Below are 24,363 nucleotides of genomic sequence, written 5' to 3' on the forward strand. Positions count from 1 at the left end.
TCTCTATGCATCTAATAATATAGGTTCAAAACATTTCAAGCAAGAAGTTGACAAAATTAAAAAGAATAAAGACACATCTACAATTTAATTATTCTTGCAGATTTTAACACTCATTTTTCAGAATTTAGTAAAACAAGAAGACAGAAAATTCATAAAATTTAGACCTGAACAAAACTATACATCAACTTAATTAATGTTGATACAGCACTATACTCAAACCTTTAGAATAATTACTCTTTTCAAATGAATATAGAATATCTTCAAAATAAAGCATAGGTTAGGCCATAAAACAAGTCTCAATACAGATAAAAGAACCGAAACTATAAAGAGTATATTCTCTGCTCATATGAAACTAGTTACTAATTGATAACCAAAGGAAATTTTAAAATTCCCAAATACTTGACAGTTAAACCACATGCTTCTAAATAAACCATGTACCCAAAGAAGAAACAATGAGGAAAATGATAAAATATTTAACACTAAAGCATAATGAAAACACAACCTTGTCAAAATGTTTAGAATACAGCAAAGATAGTAGTTAGAGGGAAATTTATAACTTTAAATGCTTCAAAACCAATAAAGATTTTTAAGTTGATCTATAAATTCCAGGCAAATCCAGTCAAAATCCCAGAAAGTTTTCTTTTTTTTTTCTTTTTTCTTAGGCAAGTTAATTTTAAAATTTATCTGAAAATACAAAGGACCTAACATAGCTAAAACAGATTCTACCTAGGAAAAAAAAATCTTACTCTGTGATTTTAAGATGTAATATAATGCTGCAATAATCAAAACAGTTTGGAATAGGTGTAAGGATAATAAATTAATCATATAACAGAGAATCCAGAAATAGATCTATATACACACCAGTCATTTTCAGCAGTGATGCCAAGATGATGATAATGGTATTTTAATGGGGGAAAATGATATTTTCAACAAATGATGCTAGAACAACTGGATATTCATATGAAGAAAATCAACTTTATTTTTTGCCTCACAGAATATACAACAAAAGAAATGAAAATGGATCATAGTTGTAAATATAAAATATAAACTGTAAAACTTTTAGAAGAAAACAGGAGAAAATCTTTATTATCTTGTAATTGACAAAGATTTCATAGTAAGGATCTAAAAACCACTAGTCATAAAGAAAAAAATTGATAATTGGCTAATATCTCAATAAAACTACGGATCCTCAAAAGACATTTAAAAATATGTAGGCATATGATAGACTAGTATGTATATATTTACAGTATGTATATGTATATGTACATATTTATAGTATGTATATCTGACAAAAATTGTCATATACAAAAATAATTCTTAAATATATATATTATAATGTGATATAATATAATACATGATATTAAATAGATACATAAGTGACTCTTGAAACTCACTGAAAAAAATCAAACAGTATAAAAATTGGCAAAACTTTTTTCTCATTGCTTGACACATGCAATAAAAATGATCTTTTTTAGTATAAGGAATTTGTTTTAACACTTGTTCAGAGCTCTGGGTTAATCAATATGTAGGAACACAAAGTGGTATCAGAAACATTTCTTGACCATCTGAGAAATCAATATTTAGTTAGGTAAGATGGAGTGAACTTGAACCCCCAACCTAATCATATGGTGGTAAAAACTGATAAATAGTTGTGGTAGATGTAGGGTTATGAAATTCAGAGTTAAATGAGTTGATAAATTAGAAGGATATAAAAGTATAGTCTCTAAAATAATATGTACTCATCAAGTGTTAGTTACTTTCCTTCTCTGAGGATGAGAATTTATATTTGAAGTGATGAATCAAAGTACAATTAAGGAATTGATGTTTAACATAGGACTTGTAAGATAGGATAGTTTTTCATAAGTGTCAAGAAATGGGAAGACTTTTAGTTCAGGAGTATGACATGAGCAAAGGGAAGAAGTGAAAAATGACAAGTTATGCAGAGGAAGAGTGAGACATACATGGTGTACTCATGTTCACAGGGAATAGAATGAAAAAGAGTTTCCTCTGGAGGAGGAGAAGCACTAGGGACATATTACAGAGGAACTTTAAAACGAAATTAGATAATGTAGGCTTCTTTTAAGTTGATCTTTTAGAGATTTCCAATACATAAATAAAACAGATAAAAGGGATATTTTATCAGTAACAGCTTATTTTATAATTTAATTTCATAACACTAAAAATAGAATCATTTGACTAGAACAATGAAACTGTTTTGATGAGCATAAAACTTTGAAATTGGGGACTGTTGATTTCAGATATAAGTTTGTTTTTTGCTATTATTTTAAATGAGCCTCAGCTTTTGCTTTATTTTTGCTATATTTTCTTTTGGTGGCATCAACTTCAGAAAATACTAAGTCATATAGATAAATAATTGTAAATAATAATACTTTACAGTTTTCCTTGAAGTCTTTTCTTACCTTTCAATAAAGCAAGAGATTTATTTTAAGGTTTATATATGATGTATTTTAATGTAGTAGGATGAATTAATGCTTTAGTAGTTTCCAGATGGTTAAAATTTAGAACATAATGCATTTTCACATGTGTACCATTTTTTGTTATGGTTTTTATATTGTTTAGATTTTTTTTAAACTTACAAGTTGCAGAAACCTAACTCAAACTAATAGAAATATATTGGGTTACATCGCCAAAGAAAAACAGAAATAGCATTTAGCTGTAGTCATTTTTGGATATAAGTATGCTAACATGATGCAAAGATTTTTTTTTTTAAATTTTTCTACTCTTTTCTCTCCTTTCTCTACTTTTCTTTGTATTTTTGGCTTCATTCACTTTTAGTGCAGACAGAATGTACCTATGTACCAGTGAGATTGGCCATGACAATTCCAGATCTACTTGATTATAGTCTCTAACCTGATCATGAGAGAACTGTTCCAGCTAGTTCCATCAGAAAATTCTGGGTCAAATTTCTCTATTTGTGGCTGAGAGGAGTAACTAAAGGCAAGCAACAGAGAGCTCAGATTGACAATTCCATCAAAACTTAATGGCATATAGAAATAATTCCCAATGACAACAAAAACAAAATCAAAAACAAAACACAAAAGAATATAGAACACACTAAAAACATAAAGTTATTAAATTATTATTTTCATTGTCTAATATAGTTTCTTAAAAGCAGTTAAAATTGTACTCAAAAAACTAAAAATAAAATAAACACTTGTAGAACTCAAAGAGCAAAAGCATAAAATAGAATATAAAGCAGATGTCATGAAAAGTAATATTTTAGCAATATGGATAATCATGGTTTCTAATGAGACTTTTTTATTCCATTACAATTTTGGCACATTTGAAGATCACATTTCACTGTACAAGCTACAGTGAAAAAATAAGGCCTAGGGCTACACCAGTACTTTTATAAATAAAAATAGAACCTATCTTAGAAGAAGTTATCTTTTGATTTCTTTCTTTTTTTTTAAAGAAATAGAGAGAGAGATAATTTTTAATATTTATTTTTTAGTTCTCGGCGGACACAACATCTTTGTATGTGGTGCTGAGGATCGAACCTGGCCTACACGCATGCCAGGCGAGCGCGCTACCGTTTGAGCCACATCCCCAGCCCTACCTTTTGATTTCAACGGTATTTTAAAGCAAGAATTTTACTTACTGGATGATATTCAGAAGAGGAAAGCTTTTTAATTCAGACAAGTTTAAGTATTACAGGAAAAGAAAGATGGAAGAATGGGAAAACCAACAAAATTAAACATATACAGGAATGATCGCTCTTGAACTCTACCGACTTCATTGCAATACCTTGAATTTTTAGCACCCCTCTCCAAAGAGAGTGCTTTACTCCATGTCTGTAGCAATTAATAAATATATACAAAATAATTCACTTTCTACTATTGGATGCTGCATTGTAGAGCCTATAAAACTGTTGTTAAATAATATTTAAGTAGTCATTTCAGTAAAGCAAGCACTAATCTACAGTCAAGGCTTTGTCACCAACTTTTTTTTTACCTCGGTAACACTGGTGGTTTTCTTAATTTGACTGTTTCCTCATCTCTGAAATGACAGTGTCGGCCTTAATAGTTGGCCTCGTCAAGCTTCAGCAGTAGGCCATTTCCTTTTTTTCTGCTATAGCCATTGGTAGCAGCTGTGCTTTTATGGACATGTGAGAGGAAGTTGGTTTTGAATGATCCCTCTGTGAATGTTTTAGGTGCTAGGCAGCCTTGGAAAGCAGATGAAAGACATATCTCATACATGCTCATATAGTACAATGTGACTTCCACAAATGTATGTTGGGTACCATTTTCAGAAATACCTATAAAAATAGTTTGGTAGATAAAAAAGAATATTGAGAGGGAATATTGGGCCTAATATGATAATGTATGCATGTACATTTCTGGCAGATTTCAAATGTGGGGCTTTTTCTTCCTTATGAACTTGCCAGACAGAATCTAACAGTTCTAATGACATCTCCAATACCACTCATTGCCTTCTTCATTTCTCTCTCTCTCTCTCTCTCTCTCTCTCTCTCTCTCTCTCTCTCTCTCTCTCTGTCTCTCTCTCTAAGTACATTGTTTAGTAAAGTGATTGTAGAATTAACATTTTTCCTAAAAGAAAAATATCTGGTTTAATGACCAAATCATTTTAGAGCAACATAACAGAATTTTACAGGAACTAAATCTATTTCTTCACACCGATCATGCATGTTTTACTCAAGCATTGAGTCATTAGCATGTTTATAATGGTTCTAATTTAGCACAACATTTTCTGAATTTTATCCTTGAGTCATTTACAAATTGTTCATATTGAGTAAACAAAGGAAACAGATTGCATTTTATACTTAGTAATTTATCTGAAAGAAGAGGGGAGGGTTAATTGTTTTAAAGTTTTGGTCTGTTTGGGGAAGTGAGCCTGCTTTTTCATTGCTAGGCATAAATGCCATTTCTCTTTTTTGGAGATGAGGGGGTGCTATGGAGGAGTAAAATGAAAAATTAGGACTAGGACAAGATTGGCCACTCCCAGAGGGGAGTGTGGAGCAAAAGGGGAGCTGGCACGAGATTATCCAAAACAGTTGGTGCATTCCTTAATGATCAAGTGCTTGAGAAGTCCAGTTCTTCCTGGCAGAGCATCTGTGTTGATGTTTATATCTTTGCCCTGCTGTATGGGAAAGGCATGCTTTCTCTTGCTGCTTAGCTAAAAATAGGATGGAATATAGCATTGTATGAGATATTTTAAGATAGCAAAAACATTTAAGAGGTTAAAGGTTTGGCTTTTGGATCAAAAAAGATCACTGATATAACTTGTAGTGTTCTTTGCAGACTGAATTTTATCTGGAGTTTGTTAGTGATTTGGATGCTTGGTTAGGGAGTTATTCTAGGTTTATTTGGTGCAGTTTGAAAAACCTACTTTGCTGTCTTTCTGTAAGCTCCCAGCATGAAGAGCAGGCCTGAAAACAGCCTCTATTTATATCCCCTTGTTCTTATTTGGAAAATCAGTTGTTTCATTGTGGAGAGAGAGAGAGGGAGAAAGAGAGAGAAGAGGAGAGGATAGAAAAAGGGGTGTGGGGAGAGAGAGAACATGCACATCAGTCGTCAGGGAGTGTGCTTTGTACGTTATAGTGACTTCAAAATAAAACTGGCACATTTTAGTGTCTAATTATTTTTAGTGAGCTTGAGCTTGGAGGGTTTTAATTAAAATTTAAGAGTGCTCTTCAAGCTCTCCAAGCTCCAATTTTATCCCACTGTATTGTGGAGCACTTACCACTGTGAAAAAATGTACAGTAACTGGCATGTGCATCTCTATGTTTCCTAATGAGAAACGTGAGATGGATGATCAGCCGGGATATAAATATATACTGTCAGATTTAGTTGTAAACCAAAGTCACAGTATTTTTGATAAGTTATGATTGTCTTGGTTACATAAGAAATTTGTTGCACTTGAAATTTATGATTCCTATGAAAAATAAAAGGAATTCCTTTACTCTTTTCTTAAGAGTTAATAAAGTAAAAGGTAATTTGCACACAGGGGAGCCATCATTGTTTTCATGGAAATATTTGAAAGATATTTTCTTTTTTTGATTTATTCTTTTTTATTTATTCTAATTCATTATACATATGACAGCAGAATGCATTTCAATTTATATTACACATATGATGCACAAATTTTTTCATGTCTCTGGTTGTACACAAAGTAGAGTTGAAAGATATTTTCTAAAAAGTTTGCTGTGGACTAAAATATTAAAAGATATTAGCATTTCTGACTGTGAATATCACATGGAGGTAAAATGAAAATAAATATTTACGGGTAAATTGTTTTAAAGCACAATAAAAAGTTTTCCCACTAGTCTTTCTCCCTCTTCCTCCTCTTGTTTTAATTTTAATTATGATTTGCTTACTCTCTTTGTCTTATAGGCAAAAACTTTATCTTGTGCAGAATAGCAGCTAATACTGCATGAAACTTTGTTTAGGAGCAATTTTAAATTATTCCTAAAATATCATCATGCAGATTAGGAAATGAATATCTCACATACTCTCACTTTGCATTTATCTTGTACCATTAAATTAATTATTAGCAGGCAAAAAAATAGTTTTTTTAAAAGTTTTTTAAATTTATTTTTTAAAAATAAATGACAGCAGAATGCATTACAATTCTTGTTACACATATAGAGCACAAGTTTTCATATCTCTGGTTGTATATAAAGTATGTTCACAGCAATTCGTGTCTTCATACATGTACTTTGGATAATGATGTCCATCACATTCCACCATCCTTGCTGGCAAAAACATTATTAAAGCAATGAAACACATTCTTGACTTACCTGGCCTGAAACTTAAGTACTTAACAAGTAGAAAACTTTTATTGGAATTCATAATGTGAAGGGTTTGTTTGTTTGTTTGTTTTGTACTAGGGATTGACACAGGGGCACTTCACCATTAACCTACATCCTCAGCCCTTTTTATTTTATTTTTTAAAATTTTGAGACAGGGTCTCACTAAATTGCTAAGTGTCTCACTAACATTCTTAGGCTGACCTTGAACTTACAATCTTCCTACTCAGCCTTTGCAGTTGTTGGAGTTACATGTGTGTACAACTGCATCCTGGTATGCAGGATATTTTTTTAGAAATTAGTTCTGAATTGTATCTTTCCTTTTTAACTTACAAAAAGTTTCTTATAAAAGAAAAGCTTAAATTTTCAAAGAAAAATAAAAAACTCAAGAAACTATGCAATTAAACTAATTTATAGGGCTGGGGCTATAGCTCAGTGGTAGAGTGCTTGCCTAGCATGTGTGAGGCACTGGGTTCTATCCTCAGCACCACATAAAAACAAAACAAATAAAATAAAGGCATTCTGTCCATCTACAACTACAAAAAAATATAAAAAAATTTATAATATACCAAAAATTCACTTTTTTGCTTAAATATAGAAATAGTCCAGTTTTATATTTTTGAAAGTCCTGTTTTAATCCCTATCACTTATTAAAATGGAATAGATAATTTGTTCATGAAAACAAATTTTTTCAAAGTACAAGCAATGAATTTTGACATTTGATGCAATGTCTCATTAAGCATGTTACATTCAAATACATGTATATTATAGTGAATTTTATGCTATAGTTTGTGATTTTTTATCTCAATTTTCAAAGTCACTAAACTTTGAGTAGTCAAATTAATATAATAAAATTCACTGTATATTTTTTTCATTATTTGAGGACTCTGGCATCAGCATAGCTGTGTTAATTGTTTTCAAGTTAGTCAAATAAAACATATTTATGCTTGTGACATAATCCACGAGTATCTGAGAGATGTTCACTCCTTTTTTTTTTTTTTCATTTGGAATCATATATTACTACTGTGTTAAAGACACTCTGCTTGGTCTAACTCTTTCCATGTATATAATGCAAATTGGACTTTACTTATTTCTACCTCTTTGGGTTTTGTAATAGGACAAAGTCTGATCTGATCTTTAAAGCCAGTGACCTATTGATATAGTTGAGGGATATGGCAGAAGGGGGATGAATCCTTACTTTTAATTTGTGACTTTTCTTGGGTATGAGTGTAAATTGGTACATTCCTTAATAGAGTGGGAAATTTGAAAATACAACTTTACATTTATAACTTTGTACCTATTACATGTTTCTTCATTTCAAACCAGAAACATTCACTGGGGGCAGAAGTGTCCTCTTTCTCTATTGTACTTGGTAACAACCTGCTGCTTTTGGCCTATTTTCCTTCATCTTTCCTTCTTTACTTTATAGCACAGAGAGTGCTTAGCACCAGTTAAGGTATGTGCTTAGAGGGCTGGCGGTCAGATAATTAGGGGAGAAAGCTGGGTTCTTCAAAAGATTTTGTAATAAAAGTTTTGAGCTTTCCTGAAATCTCCTAGAATTAAGATTAAATGTTGATAGTGTTGTATATAGTGACTTTTATTGTTCTGTAAATAAAGGTAATCGGTAGTTGTTATTAAATATTCTCATGAGTATAAATGAAAATGTAGACATGCAAAGACTGCTTTAAATTTCCCCTTGGTTTCTTCTACTCAAGTAGAAACTCAGCATTACAGTAAGGATTAATTTCCTAATAGAGTGTAATATACTTTGAAGTTATTAGCCATTTTATTCATGAGTAGCTTTTATGAAAAGTTGTATCCACATGGTTTGATTTATTTTTGAAGCATGTGCTCCTGTTGTTCATATACTTCTATTTTTTTTTCCCATGAAGTTTCAGCATTCTTTTCTAGGAGCTCTGAAATATTTCAAATCTATTTATAGAAAGGAGAGACATATTTTAGCCTGTTTTATATCTTGTATGTATCTAATCCTAGCATATGGACTTGCTCTGTACTTGTGATCAGTACTAGTAAATTGGGCTTTATTCTGACTGTTATCATAAATGCTCTCAACTCAATTTTTAACCAATTTATACTTTGGCATTTGTGTCAGTAAAATCAATTTAGTACAATGATATAATATGTATGAAAGGGTAAAAAATAGAAACAAAACTAGGTAGGATAAGAAATTTAAGACTTTTTGTTGATTATTCTTATCCATAATCTAACGTTATATCAGTTTTTCTCAGAAATTCAAACCTAATTTGAGAAAAAATTGTCTCAGAAAGGTAGGATTAGAATTTTTCTTAACTCCTAAACTCAATTTTATCTTTTTATGGTTTTTAGCATAAAAACGGTTTAGGTATAGAAAAACTAGATACCTCGTTTCTAAAAGTGAAATAAAAATAGGAGACAATTTAGGCAATTAAATACTACCTGAATATATACATATGCATGTAGGCCCATTGCAGGTTGCTCAGAATCCAATTTTGAAGCACAAAGGTAGATCACTTGTTAAAACCTAAGAAAATAATAGGAAAAATGGAAGAAAAAAAGAAGGAAGGCAAAAAGAAAGGAAGGAGGGAAGAAGTAAAGGAAGGAGCAAGGAGTCTTAATTTTATAGAATCAAGCTGAGTTCTATTTAGACAAAACTTCAACTTCTGTGATAGCCTGCTAGTATGGTCGGTCTTCATCGGTCATTTTACCACACACAGATCTGGATTCCATTCATTCCTTGATTGATTGATCATGTCACAACCAAAGTTAATTGTTTTTCACCAATACTTTCTAACCATGCAATGGTCTTCTCATCTCTTAAGCCTTTTTCTAAAGCTTATCTAGTTTCTAAAGCCCTTTAGAGCCATCTTGACCTAACTGTCATTTTGAAAAAATTAAGGAGGATTTAGAAGCTGGAGAAAAATTTAAAGGGAAAATGCTAAAGAGATAGGTGCTGATATGGGAGAGAAAAGGCATTTGATATTGGAAGTAACCATTTTAAATATAATTTTAAGAGAAATTTATCAGAATTTTGACACTGGAATGTTAAAGTTTAATGGGAGTGTGCTTTGCACTAAGGATCCAGTATTTAAATCTACATTCTCTTTTGGAAACATGACCTATTTGTTAAGATTTAAGGCTTAAAAAGTACAAGCAAATAGTTATAAGAAGTAGCCCCATTTGCAAATCCATCTGAATAGAAAGAAAAAAACTCAGACAAATTTGGTAATTTTTAGGATATTGTAAAATTTTATTTCTGTAGCCTTTATGAATCTTTGCAAAAACAAATGTAATTATTCCTTGTAGTCTAGAATGTTATTTAGAAAGGCATTGGGGCAAATAACATTTAAATATATACTTTTAAAAATAAAAATATGCATCACTTTTTGTATGAAAGTTTTAGCAGTTTTCATTACTAATGAACAGAGAACATCTTGACTTTATTTTTTCCTCTTTCTGCTCCAAATGAGTATTTTACAAAAGTTGGATTTCTTCTTTCAGGATTAAGTAGTTACTGGCCTCTTCCCCCTTTAAAATCTGTCATTGTTCCTTGTACAGCACATAAATTTTGCTTGGACTTAAAATATCACCTGGATCAAAAGGTATATAATCTCAACTAAACCCATATAAAAGAGCCCTCTTTAAGGTGCATCCTAAAAATTATGAATGTTGATTAAATATTAATAGAATTATGATAATAAGAAAAGATTATTGAGCATTATCCTCTTTTCTCCTGGGTAGTAGTGTAACTCTTAGTCTGGAAAAAATAAATTCAGTTGTGGTATTTTATAATAGAGTAAGACAACAGCAGCAAAAATAGCTTTGTACACTTTTAAATGAGAAAATTTATCCTAAGCTGCCTTTCTGAATTCGTAATATACATATGTTTTTAATTATATGTATACATATAATTAATAATTTGTATTTTAACAGATTCTTCCTGCATGGAAAAACTACTTTCAAAGGATTGGAAGGAAAAAATGGAAAGACTAAACACCAGTGAACTTCTTGGAGAAATTAAAGGTACAATGTAAAAGATATCAAATATATCAATGCATAGATGTTATTTTATCTAACAATATATTTGTTGTTCTATACTAGAACATTAAACTCTTACTTTTAATACTTGATTTACTACATGATAAATATATAATGTGTCCTTGAAATTTTATTCTTTATAAGGTTTATGAATGAAATTTCTGTCTACCTTTGGCATAAGTCCATGAACATAGAATTTATAGACTATATTGCCTCATGAATTTGTGTAACAAAAATATGAGAAAGAAAAAAGTTATATCAAAAAGTAAAGAGCTATTTAAGGTAAAGAGATTCTTAGTAATGATTCTTAAAATCATAATGGCCTAATTTATGAAGCCAATTATTAATTTGAATTTCTTCTGATAAAAGAGTTTACCTGTAACACCTTTAAAAACATTTATACAATACACTGTACATTTATAGAATATATACTTATACAGTGCACATTTATACAGAATATACAGTGAATTCTGGGTCCTGTTTACCTGTTTACAGGCCTATAAACATCCTGGCTCTGTGACTTACTAAATGAGTGTTTTTTGGTAGACCACCAAATTTTTCTACATTTCGTATTCCTTATCTTTAAAATTCCTTATCTTTAAAAAAGATAATAATGTACCTATTTCACAGGCTCATCAAGACAGTAATACATATAATGCTCTTAGAACTATGATACTTGTCACTTAAGAAAGTACTCATGAATGTAAGTTGTGGTGGTTCTTATTTTAATATGCCTATAGGGTCAAAGGTTGATTAATCTCAAACAGTTTCATAAGATTTAGCATTTCATGATCTCAGATGCAGATGAGAATAAACATCTTTATTTTTAATATATGTGATTGGTGTCATTATTTTATTATTATTATATATGTGATTGATATTATTTTTAAACTCTCTCTTGTTGATTTATTTATGAAGATGAAGTACCCTATCCCTACTGTGGTGTATCATGAAAGGAATACATCATTCATTAATTCTATCAGTCTTTCCTTACACAGACAGTCATCACTCTGATTCATACTAACAATTTGGGAACTTCTTTACATTAATTTTATTAATTTAACATACAACTGTAGGTGAATATTCCTGTTGGTTGTGGATAGTTTCTCAATAAGTATTTAATACATATGTTCTTTTAGATTTACTATAAAACCATTGCCTAGTATTAAGGCATGGTGTATTCAACTCAAACATAAAGACAAGAAAGTCATCTTTTCCCCAATGAATAATTAATAACTCATTCCATTAACTAATAGTGTCAAAATCAAGTAGAAATTGAATATTATTTTGAATTTCACTGCTTCTGTTTTGTACTCATAAAGGCCATTTGCTATTTTGGAAAAAAAAAAAAGAAACTCAACTTATAACTGACTGGTAGAAAGAAAGTCATTAGTAACATATTCTCTATCCAGCTGCAATAACATGGTGTGTGCTACTTTGCACGTCATTCTGTATTTTCTTCCCTTTCCAAAGCCATTGGTTTTATAACAGTTAGAACAGAAATGGTTTATGCAAAGGCAAGCTTTTGCCAGCATGAATGGTGGGGGTCTTGCTTTCTCTTGGTAATGTAGAAGCTAACACCAAGTTTTTATACTTCAAGGTATCTTTTTCTTCCCGTATTTTATCTTTCTTTATATTTAAATCTAATTATGAATTAAATATCCCAAAACTGTACATGTTTTAGATGCACAAAATTTGTAAATCTCAGAAGTGAGACACATGAAAAATTAGGCTTTTCAAACTGAATTTATGTGATATATGAACTTTCAGTTGTATGCTATTCTGAGTTTTGTGGGCATAAAAGAATACTGAATTTCCTATTTTGACTTATTTACATTTTGCCTCTTCTTACATTTTAATATTTTGCCATCATGTGCATTATACAGAAAAGATAACTATAATATGTTAATTTAAAAATGAAAAAAATGACGCATCCTCATATAGTTTCATTTAACCACTGCTAAAACTCAGCATACATTTTTCTAGGTAAGACCAAGTTGATTATTAGTCAACTAAAATTGTTATCATTATTCTGAAAATTTAAAGTAATCTAAATGATGTATTTGGGGAATATGTACTACTGTGGATTAACAGTATTTAATAGAACTCAAACTGTGTATTTCAATAAGTCTTATTTCCCTTGATTACAAAATTCATGTGTATTTATTTGTAAGAAACAGAAAAACATGCAAAAGAAATAAAATTGTTCTTTAATTCTGCATGTATTTTATCATTTATCCTTTCAATTTTAACTTACACACACACACTTATATATATTAATTTTTCCTATTAGCATCATCCTTTTACTATTCTTTTATAATCTGTTTTCACCTTAATGATATATCATGAATTTCCTTGTGATTAAGTAATCTTCTAAAATATTTTTATTGGCAGAAAATGAGATTTTCATAATTTAACTGAGCCTTGTATTCAACACTGAGGTTTTTAAAAATTGTCAGTACAAAGCATGTCTTAAGCACAGATGACTTTTTAGGAAGATTTTTCAGCCTATTAGTGGTCATTTCATTTATATATATATATATATATATATATATATATATATATATATATATATCTTTCTTCTTTTGGGGTATCAGGGGCACTTTACCACTGAGCCACATCCCCAGCCCCCCCCCTTTTTTTGTATTTTATTTAGAGACAGGGTTTCACCGAGTTGCTTAGTGACTTGCTTTTTGCTGAAGCTGGCTTTGAACTCATGATCCTCCTGCGTCAGCTTCCCGAGCTGCTGGGAAAATATATTCTTAAAAGTGAAATTCCTGGGCCAAAGAATATGTTCTTTTTAAAAAAGACCTTTGCCCATTATCCTATAGAAAAATATAGTGTTTTGTACTCTCACTGGTAGTATCTGCAAGTGTTTTTTCTTTTGCCCTTAATAGAAAAAAAATTTTTTTGCTAGTTTGATAGGGACGAGGCACATTGTTGCTGATTTAATATGAGGGTTTTTTATATTATTATTGGTGAGAATGAAGAGCTTTAAATGAATTTATTTGTTATTAAACATCTGTTTCTTCATGAACTGCCTATGTACGTCAATTGTCCATTTTTTTATTTAAATGTCTTGTCTAGTTCTTATTTTATGAACTAGAAAATATATATAGCAAGAATATGTAGTAAGAATTCTTAATATATATTTTAATAGTATTAAGCTTCATATTGCATTTTTTATTTGCTTTATTTTGTGATTTTGTTGTCAGTCTTTCCATTCATTTTAATTTAATTTTTTCTGTTGGGAATTTGTTTAGAAAGTTTTCTCCTGCCCTGAAATTAGATACTATTCTGATCTATTTTCTTTCAATTAGTTGACTCTATTTTAAAACATTTAACCCCTTAATTCCTCTTGAATATATTTGGATTTATAATGTCAACTAGAGGTAGAACTTAATTTTTTTCTTGATCAGTTAACCAAAGATCTCTCTTCCACTTATTAAATTCTTCTTATCATATCCTCTGAGTTGAAATAACATATTTCATTATACTCTGATCATGTATTTTGAACATATTTTTCAGAGTTTGGGTCTATTCTATTTATCTATCTAAATTTTTATTAGTACTATGTTATACTAATCATTGTAACTTTATAGTACCTTTCCTAATATCTTTCCTAATTTTTAAGGTATTTTCATATTCCTTCAAAGTTTATCTTCGATTTATTTTATTGATTTGTTAATTAAAGTCCCAAAGTGATTTTTTTTAAAAAAGATTACATTTCTATCAAATTTAAGGGGTGAATGGACACCTTATAATATTATTCATAATATTAAATGTTTCCATTCAAAATAATGTATTACATTCTTACATGTCCCTGAATAATGTTTTATTTTAAAAATACAGTACATTATCTTTGATGCTTTCCCTTTAATGTTTAATATTTTTGCTTGCCTTTATGAATGAGATTCTTTATTTCATTTTCTTTTTATTGCTTTATTTAATGATTCTACTGAAGAATTTTGCTTGTTTATTTTATAATTTCCCTCTTTATTGAACTTATTAGATATATTTCAACTGATATGTGTGTTTGTTTGTGCTCCTTCTTCCCTTATTACGTTGCATAGAATCTCAAGAACAATAATAAGTGATAGCAGATATTTTAGCATTGTTTTTAATTTATTGTATTCTTTTTAATATTTCACATTAATTATTCTGTTGATGATTGATTTAAGCTATTTTGTTAAAATATCATTATGTACAAATAATAATAAGTGCTGGAGAGGATGTAGGAACAAAAGGTACACTTATACATTGTTGATGGGACCACAAATTAGTACAACCAACTTGGAAAGAAATATGGAAATTCCTCAAAAAAATAGAACTAGAAATACCACCATGCCTTTTTCCCCTTTACTTTGCCTTAGCTCCCACATATGAGAGAAAACATTTGACCCTTGATTTTCTGAGTTTGGCTTACTTAGTACAATATTCTTCAGTTTCATCCACTTACTGGCAAATGACTTAATATTCATCCATAATTGATAAACATTAAATCAATCAATTCTTTTTTTAGATTTTACTTAAAAGTGCTTTTACATAAAATTCTTATGTCTACATGATAGGATTTGGATTACTTCTAAAATTTGGGAAACACCGAATCAGAATTTTCAATGAGTCTGTGAGTAAGTCTTTTGTAATGTTTTTATTGTCTATATTTGAGGTGTTCAGCAAGGTCTTTTTATATACATATGTATATTGAAACAATTACTACAGTCAAGCAAATTACCATATACATCATCTTTTTCTATGTGTGTGATGAGAATACCTAAAACCTCTCAGCAAATTTCCAATGTACAATGCAATATTATTAACTGTAGTCCTCATGTTGCACATTAGACTTCTAGACTATTTTATCTCATCTAACTGCAACTTTATATCTTTTCACCTACTATTTTCCCCTTCTACCTCACCCCTGTTTGGTAATTACCATTCTTAATATTGTGTAAGAGAAAATCCCATCCCTATCCCCTACCATTTTTTCCCCCATAGGTATCCAGCTTTCTAGTAGCAGCAATAGTTAGAATGCTATAATTGGCACATATAAAACAGCAGCAATCTCAAAGTGGGCTTCAAATCAGTTTAACATTGTTTTAAGTATTGCATATAATTTTATTGTTAAGAATTTAAATGAACTATAACATAAAATGTTTAGACCTTTTCCTTGGTCTGAAGTATTATGTGCCAGTCAGGGAAGTTCTTGTGATCAAATTCTTAGGGCCTCATACATGTTAAGCATGTGCTCTCCAGTCCAGGGCCACTACATTTTTAAGGCATCTATCATCATCTTAGAATTTATTAAAATAACTAAAGTTGAAAATAATCTTGAACATTTACTATGAATAGTAATTAAAAACATAGGGTGATTTGGCCTAATACATTTTATCTGGTTTGAAGTTTTGTTGGATATAAGAGGGTATTTTAGGGAGTTAAGGGAACAGGGAACTTGTTCTTAGTAAACAGAAGAACTTTAGAAGAACTTATTGCTACCTGGACATTGATAAAATCAGACTGCAGTAATAGAAAATACATCAAATATAGTAGTGAATAAATGAGTGAACAGCTGGATGAAGGGATGAATTAATAAATAAAATCAATAGAAATCTGGCACTAGAAAATTTTAAAAGAGACATGGTAGAGGATGTACCTATTTTAGTGGAATGTTATCTTCATGACCTTCTAAGGTTTGTTCCAAGTTGATACTCAAGTTTATTATAAAATTAGAAAACTAATTAAAAAAATAATCTTTTCTTGTCAACAAGTAATATGGCAATATATTTTGTAAGGTTCTTATTGTTTACAAAGTAAACAAAGTATAAAAAATCCTATAATTTTTTGATTCCTATAAAAAAAACCCAGTAAGGAAAATATTAATTTATCAATTTAACAAATGAACAAAAAGAAACAGAGAATTATCTAGAGTCACTCAGAAAGTTGTGGAGGTAGGGTTTGATCTTTATTTCTGAAGCCTCCGATTAGTAGAATAAGGAGTAGTTCTCAAATCCTTCAAAACCTTAGTGTTTTCAGCATGATCAAGGGGAAGATAGACTCTGGGCTCTTCTTTCCACAACACACAAACTAAAATAATTCCATGTTTACTCCTTTCTATATAAATGAGGCAGTATGGCAAAGCAGAAGTGTATAAAGGTAACATAGTATTTAGGTTGTCTATGCCTGAATGAGAGATGGGTAGAGAATCGTGGCAGAAAAATACAAGTACTGGTGGGGTCCACAGTTGATCTGTCTGTATAGTATTTAGGTTGGTCTATGCCTGAATGAGAGATGGGTAGAGAATCGTGGCAGAAAAATACAAGTACTGGTGGGGTCCACAGTTGATCTGTCTGTATTAGTTTGAGTTGTACCAAAGGAATTAAGATGCTAGGGGAGTTATGGTTATGAGACATTCTTAAATGTAATGGTGATGTATTAGACTACCTCTAGAGCTTTGAGGCTTATCCTCTATTGCCATGGATGGTTTTAACCTTCTGTGGTTTGTCTGATAGATTCTTAAGTCTCCTTGATTTGCATATAAGCCCTTCTTGGGCTGTGACTGGCATCCCCTCCTAGGTGTGAAGGAGCCTCCCTGGGCAGTATGCCAGGGAAACAGTAATGTTGGTTGTTTGAGTTAGCATAAACTGTGCTTGTGTTTGTCAAACACACAGATAATAAGAGAAAAATATATTATGTGATATGAACCAAATAAGGAAAATAGTATTTTCTTTCCTTAGTCGTTAATGATTAAATATATCAGTGTATACATTTAAGGATTAAGGTATATGGGCATAAATGTATACTTTCCTACAGCTTAGAGAAATGACAGTCTTTTTCTGACAGAAGAAAGTGGCAAAACAGACACTTTTAAATGTATTCTACAAATTATTCCCAATGTTTTCCAAAACCACCACTGAAACACAGTTATTATAGCTCAACTAATATGTCTGAGGGATTTGGTTCTAGAGCCTAAATAATATTATCATAGTTCACTGTTAAAGACTGGAAATATTACTTTGTTACTTTGTTAGGTTTGTTACTAAAGAAGAAATAAAATTAAAAACTGTATTATATCAAATAGTACAAGCATATCATGGTTTTGCTTGGTGTAAATACTGAATTAAGAATGTGAATTTATTACAACACTGCTTCTAAGTGCTACTGAGGGCCTGGTTTCATTTTTAGTTTTGATTACCAACATAAATCTTCAGAGAAGAGCACAAATAACACAGAAGTCATGATTTTTTTTTCAGTGCATGAAGTATCTTTGAACGTCAAATACTGTGAGTTATTCTTGAAATAACTTAAGCAATGATGTTATCACCATAGAATCAGAATGGATCTAATAGCATTTCCATAGAATTAACATTCTCTATCATGGGTTAGTATCTTAGATGTCAATTCTCTTTACTAGTTGTTTTTATACTAAGTACTTTGATCACTTATTCCATACACTGTTTTTTCTACAGAATACTCTGTGTTTAGGAATAGTAATTCACAGTAACTGCTGCTTTCTCTTGTAAGTAATCACAGAAGGACTAGAATGATCTTGTAAGAGCTATGACTGTATCCTTAGCATGCTCATTTATAAATGAGCTTTTCTTGAATTCTCACTTATAAATTTACAGTAGTTTTTTTTTTCATTTGGGGGAACTTAAGAAAAAAACTGGAAAGCTTAGATTAGAGGTGAAAGGGGTTCAATAGTAACCGACGTTTAGATTTTATTTTATTTTAAATTTTTTAAATTGCCATTTTTAAGACAATGCTGTATTGCTCTGGACACCAGCTCATGAAAGAGACTGAGAGCACAAATGTGGTTTTCTTACTTTCCCACTTGTATCAAATAATGTAGTAGGGTGTTTATCACTATTTTCTGTACCTACCTGTGTAATTGTAGAACTTCAGAATAATATCCAGAATTATAGACTATCAACAAATTAGAGCTGGAAGCACTTTGTACCTTATGTAATCCAACTCCTTATTTTCCATGTGTTGACCCCAATATCCAGAAAAGTTAGTGCTCTAAATCATAGTAAATTCCTAAGAAAGAAACTTGATATTCCTCCCAAATAAGATGTTTACCCATTTAACATAGCCTTTTGATTGTCTTATGATCAACAGTGAGTAATAATTGTAGAATCATGGACTCCTTTGACTAACAACAAATGTACACAACAGCTAGTTTTATAAATAAATATATATGCATTATAACACAGGAACACCCATAGTTTTTGAATTATACTACTTTGCATGAATGTAGACATTTCAAAGCTCTCCTTTGTACTATGTTATAAACATCTTTTACTTCTTTTGAAATCTGTGTGATATACATAAAGCAATTAAAACCTCCCCCTACTTGAGGTTGAAGACACAAGGTCTTCTTAATTAAAATTCAAACAAAAGCTACTGGCAAAAATTCCTACTATATGATTAAGGTCTAAAGTATTATGATACATTAGAATCATTGTTAACTGTTAGGATTAAAAGAAATCGATACACTGGGGAAAAGATCAGTTGAATCTAATTAGTGAAACCAATGTTTACATAAAAGAAAATACTGAAGTTTAATAACAGGTTCTGGTTATAAATATAACACTGGCTCAAATTATTTTTCATTGTTATTACATTGACCACATAATCATATTTTAAGTTCATTAAACAAGAATCTGAAATTTCTTCATATAGTTAATTATTATAATTTAAAACATAAAACTTTAAAATCATATCTGATTTCTAAATTTTCAATTATAAAATGTTACTATATGTAAAAATATTATCAATTATAAAATATTCCTATTGATTCCTTTTCAAAAAGATGAATTTTAGCAATAACCATATCCTAGAGTAAGAAAGGGGCAAACTTGGTTAGAGATAAAAAGATCCAGAGTATTCTGAAATGATTATGATTGCATTAAATACATATTAGTCTATTTGATGATATATCAAAATAAAAAGGAATACATTTTGATATAATATGAAAACAAGAGATTTTACATTTTTATTCCTTGTTGCTATGATGAAAATAAACAATATACCAGCGTGGAGAAGAAAAACTTACTAATTGCAGTCTAGATTTTAGATAAAATGAAGGTTATTAGCAATTTCCTAGAAGCCATTCAGATTGCTTACCAAGAAGTGGTAGCTAGTAGGACATCTATAATCCTCCTGTGTGGAATTAGTGAAAACATACTGGAGCTTTAATGATATATGTTAGATTTAAGCTGATGGGGAACTTTTCTCTATCAAAGTAAGTACATTGAATACAAGCTACTTTTATGTCAGAATTAGTGTATAAACCCAGAACTGAAAGTAACTAGCATTTGTACTTCCATCCATACTTGCATGCATACATACCTATAGATTGGAGTATGACTCATAGTGGAATGAGAGATGACAAGAGAAAGAACAAGGGGAATCTGGGAGTGAAATGTGTTTAGGCAAATTGATGGAAACTTTTCTTATGAATTGGAGTGATCATTTCACATTTTGGGGTGGTAAGTTTCACCTCATTTTTTTGTAGCATTCTCCTATCTCCATGAAAAAATGAGAAAATCTGAATGTTAAGTGAAAATGTCTCCCAAGGCATAAACTCAAATCTGACTTATATTTATTATAGTGAGAAAGATGGGGATTTAGAAACTTTTAGCTTAACTTCTCTAAAAAATACCTGAATGACTGGTTATTGAAGATTAGATAACTTACTGAGGATTAGAATATCTGGAATATCTGCAATTATCAAGAATGGAAGAGAAACGATGAGAGAGAGAGAGAGAGAGAGAGAGAAATTATGTGTATATATACATATATGTGTATATATATATATATACATATTAATTCATGCAGTAGATTATATATTCACAAGAAATTACTAGTAGTTTTCTAGTGGGAATAAGATCAAGAGTGTTGATTATATGCTACTGCCAACAGGGACTTAAGACCATTTGTTACCTCTTATATCACAAATTATTTTGTAGGAAATTATTACACATATATAAGATTTTTTTATTTGTTCTAATTAGTTATACATGACAGTAGAATGCATTTTAGTCATGTATAAGATTGAGAAGTTCTAACTAAAAGTCTAACTAACTGGTATTATCAAACATGTCAAGTTTACAGTATAGTTTATGTTTACAATATTGGCTTAACCAAAATGATATTCAATTTATTGATAAATAAACATTTTTTTCAGATAAGTGAGGCCTGGTGAATACTATCTTAGGCAGCATCATTTCCATCTTATTATAAAAGATAGTTTAGCTATTTATGAGTCCCAAGTCCTTTCAGTATTATTAAATTTCCTTGTTTACGCACAGGTCAAATTGTCTTATCCAAAACTTTTAAGATGTTTTTCATATAATTTTGGCTCTGGCATTTTTTTATAAAGGAAGCTAAAACTCAAAAAGTCTTTGTGTTAAAATGGGATATTCACATGTAACACTTCTGGACACATGGTTGGTATAAATTTTCTTTACAACTGTGAACCGTGAGATTTACTTTATATGCATATATTTTAAAGTCAATGCAGAAGTTGTTAGTAATAGTAGGAAAAATGGTAGGAAAACTTGTACTAGTAGGAAAAAATGTACTAGTATTAATTTGCTTTAATTCAATTTAGCTTCTTTCCTTTTAATACATGTATATGGCTTTAAAATATACCTTTGTGTTGATTTTTATATACAACTGATTCTTAGAAGAAAAATGCATGGGATAGTGTTAATCTCACGTTATTTTTGTCCATGGAATGCACTGTGTTTAGCAACCTAGGTCTGAGGGTGTGCCCTGGGCATTTCCTTAGTATAGAGTTAGCTCTTGACCAAATTCTCAGGGGGTAGCTGTGTCACATAAAGAACTGGCCCATGGTGCTAGACCTCCCACACTCAGTATTTAGGTCATTTGTCTGAATTAAAAAAAAAATTGCTAGGCTAACCACTTAATAAAATGTGTATATTTTCATCCAAATGGTGTTTTTATGAATAAGAACCTTGAAATAAGCATAAATTGTACATTATTCTCTACATTTTAAAATGTGTTGCTACTGTTGGTAATTACCACTGAGTGCATATTTAATGCACTGAGGAAATTTGATGCAATTATTCCGTTTATTTGTGATTCCCCTACAATCCAAATGTCTGCATTAAACTATTGAAAAAGAAAACTACAGAGAATTTAGGTCATTTAAAAAATGCACTCACTTTCTGAACTCTGGCAGTAAACTTCTATCACACTAACCAAGATAAAATTAGTATGGACCTGACATTGTAAAGGATAGGGTTCCAAAGTTTAGGTAATTTTAAATAAAATTATCTTTTAAATATAACCTTAAAAGAGGATGGGCCAAATGCAGGACTACCTTCTTATGGAAGTCAATGAGAGATGAGTACAACAGAGCTCAAAATTTAGCTAGTTTAACTTGAGACAAATTATTTTTCCTCAGGCCTCTTTTCAGCACTTAGGAGTTGATTACACCCGGAAATGGATTGAATAGACACAAGTTGGTAGCTTTTAGAGAGTCTGTACAAAATGACAGAAACCACAGAGAAAGGTCTAAGTCTGTCTCTCTGCCATGAGTGCCTGGCATGTTTTAAAGCTCAGAGAATTTGGGTACTGAAAAGGATCTCTAATGCTGAAAGGGTCTGAACATAAGAAAAGTGCAAGAGGGGTACAGCTTTTGTAAGGTCCACTTTTTATTTTCTCCTTTGATCATAAACTAGTAAGAAAAGTACACACGTTTCACAGAAATGATCCAATATCATTAAAATGGTTTGGCCAGGGAATAGAATAAGGCAGAAGAACACAGATAATAAATGGGAAGGAGGAACTCCACATCCATTTTGTTCAGTAGGCATCATTCAGTGTTAGTTCTCTTTCAACTGTTTGTTATATGTGTTTTGATAATGTTCTTAAATATTTCTCTATGGTGGAGAACAGATTTAAAATGAGATTTATCCCATGTTTTAAAAAGACATTTCTTCATATAATAATGAGAGACCTGTGTTTTCAAATTTAAAGCAGAGTTACATTCCTATTAACATTTGTTTAAGTAGACTTCCATCACAACAGGTGCACAATTATTTTTATGAGTAAAATATTATCAGCCTTGAAAATTAGCCAGGGCAAAATGCAAGTTGTCTGATTAAATAATCAGAGCTGATACTTAAAATACATTTGATTTCTACAGGAATTTTAAAATGTTCTGTACCAGTCTCTTATTCTAATATGCAGGGGGGGGGTTGTAATTGTTTGTAGTATGTAAGTAGTAGCTTGTGTTGTAACTAGTTTGATATACTTCAAAAATTCAACTGACATTATAAGACAAAACTATTACATATAACATTTAATATATTAATATGTTATATTTACTTTATCAATGAAGTGGTAGTATGCTCCATATTCAATCAGTAAAAAAAAAAAAAAGTAACTCTTTCCCTTTGAAGATTGTTCTGCATTCAACTAAAAGGCACATCAGATTAGAAAATTAAAATCTAGTGTATGTTCTTTTAAATTTAATTTGTGAGGGTAAAAATAATAAAAACATATATTTCAGTTTATAAAATGTGTAGAACAAAAACTGTGTACACCAGAATTACTGATTATCTTGGTGAACAGTAAAGACTCCCAAATGTTTTTGTTTTTTTTTTTTAAAAAAAAAAAAAACCCAAACCACTGCTTGCCCCCTTCAGAAATGAACAGAACAGGAAGCTTCTCTGGGAGGCAACTTCACAGTGTTTTAGAAGTACTACAACAGTGCAGCTGTTAGAAACCAATTAAAGGAAGGTAACTGTTTGTTTTCATATCTAAATCTGTTTGTCAATCAGGGGAATGCAGTGAATCAGGAGAAGGGATCTCAAATACAAACCACAGAGTAAGGCAGAGCATCTGGAATGGGTCCAAGCCACAAGAATTAGGGCAGGAGTATAGATGGAATCAAATCCATGCATGTGCACATGGCCCCCGGCTTTGACCATACTTTTTGAATAGATTCAAAAGTAGAGGTTATTGGAGAAAAATATCAGTTTTCTGTTAAGAGCAATAAGATTTTAGGATTTGTTTGAAACCATGTAGTTATTTATAGGACAGTTATTATTAAGAAATCTTCTACAGATCTTTACAAATATAGGGCATTTCTAATATTGCTTGTAAAGTACCTTTTTAAATGAAGATTTTAATTTATTTTATAGTTTGGAAGTACATTGAGATATACCTTTGACCATATTATAAACAGGTAGGTTTTTACTACTTTGAAATTCATTTATAGTCACTTCCAGCTTATATGGCTGTTTATGAAGAAATTTGTTTTATCTGGACTCAGGACACATTTTCACTGCAGTTAGTAAAGCCACCTATACTGTTCAAACATGCAGTTGTTGTGCTCAGGTTGCAAGATGTCAAGAGACAGTGAAGTATACAAAGAGTCCTTTACATATGTCTATATGGCTAGAAGTTTTTCCATGCTGAAATGTGGGAAAACCTACTGAGAACCTGAAGTTTAAGTTGGTAACATCAAGAGAGCATAAATAGAAGTTTATTAAGAAAGCTAA

The 24,363-nt window shown here is 30.7% G+C and overlaps 1 protein-coding gene across 21 annotated transcripts in view; it reads left to right on the plus strand.

Annotated features, from left to right (window-relative positions):
* Positions 1–24,363, plus strand: part of Sox6 (SRY-box transcription factor 6) — a 570,577-nt gene that overhangs the window by 322,212 nt on the left and 224,002 nt on the right. For all 21 annotated transcript variants that reach the window (XM_077798166.1, XM_026399004.2, XM_077798165.1 and 18 more), the window contains one exon: positions 10,721–10,810. In XM_077798166.1, coding sequence (XP_077654292.1) covers positions 10,721–10,810 — 90 coding nt within the window. The remainder of the gene's footprint in view (positions 1–10,720; positions 10,811–24,363) is intronic.

This window comes from Urocitellus parryii, chromosome 4 (assembly GCF_045843805.1).
Source record: "Urocitellus parryii isolate mUroPar1 chromosome 4, mUroPar1.hap1, whole genome shotgun sequence".
Classification (NCBI taxonomy): domain Eukaryota; kingdom Metazoa; phylum Chordata; class Mammalia; order Rodentia; family Sciuridae; genus Urocitellus; species Urocitellus parryii.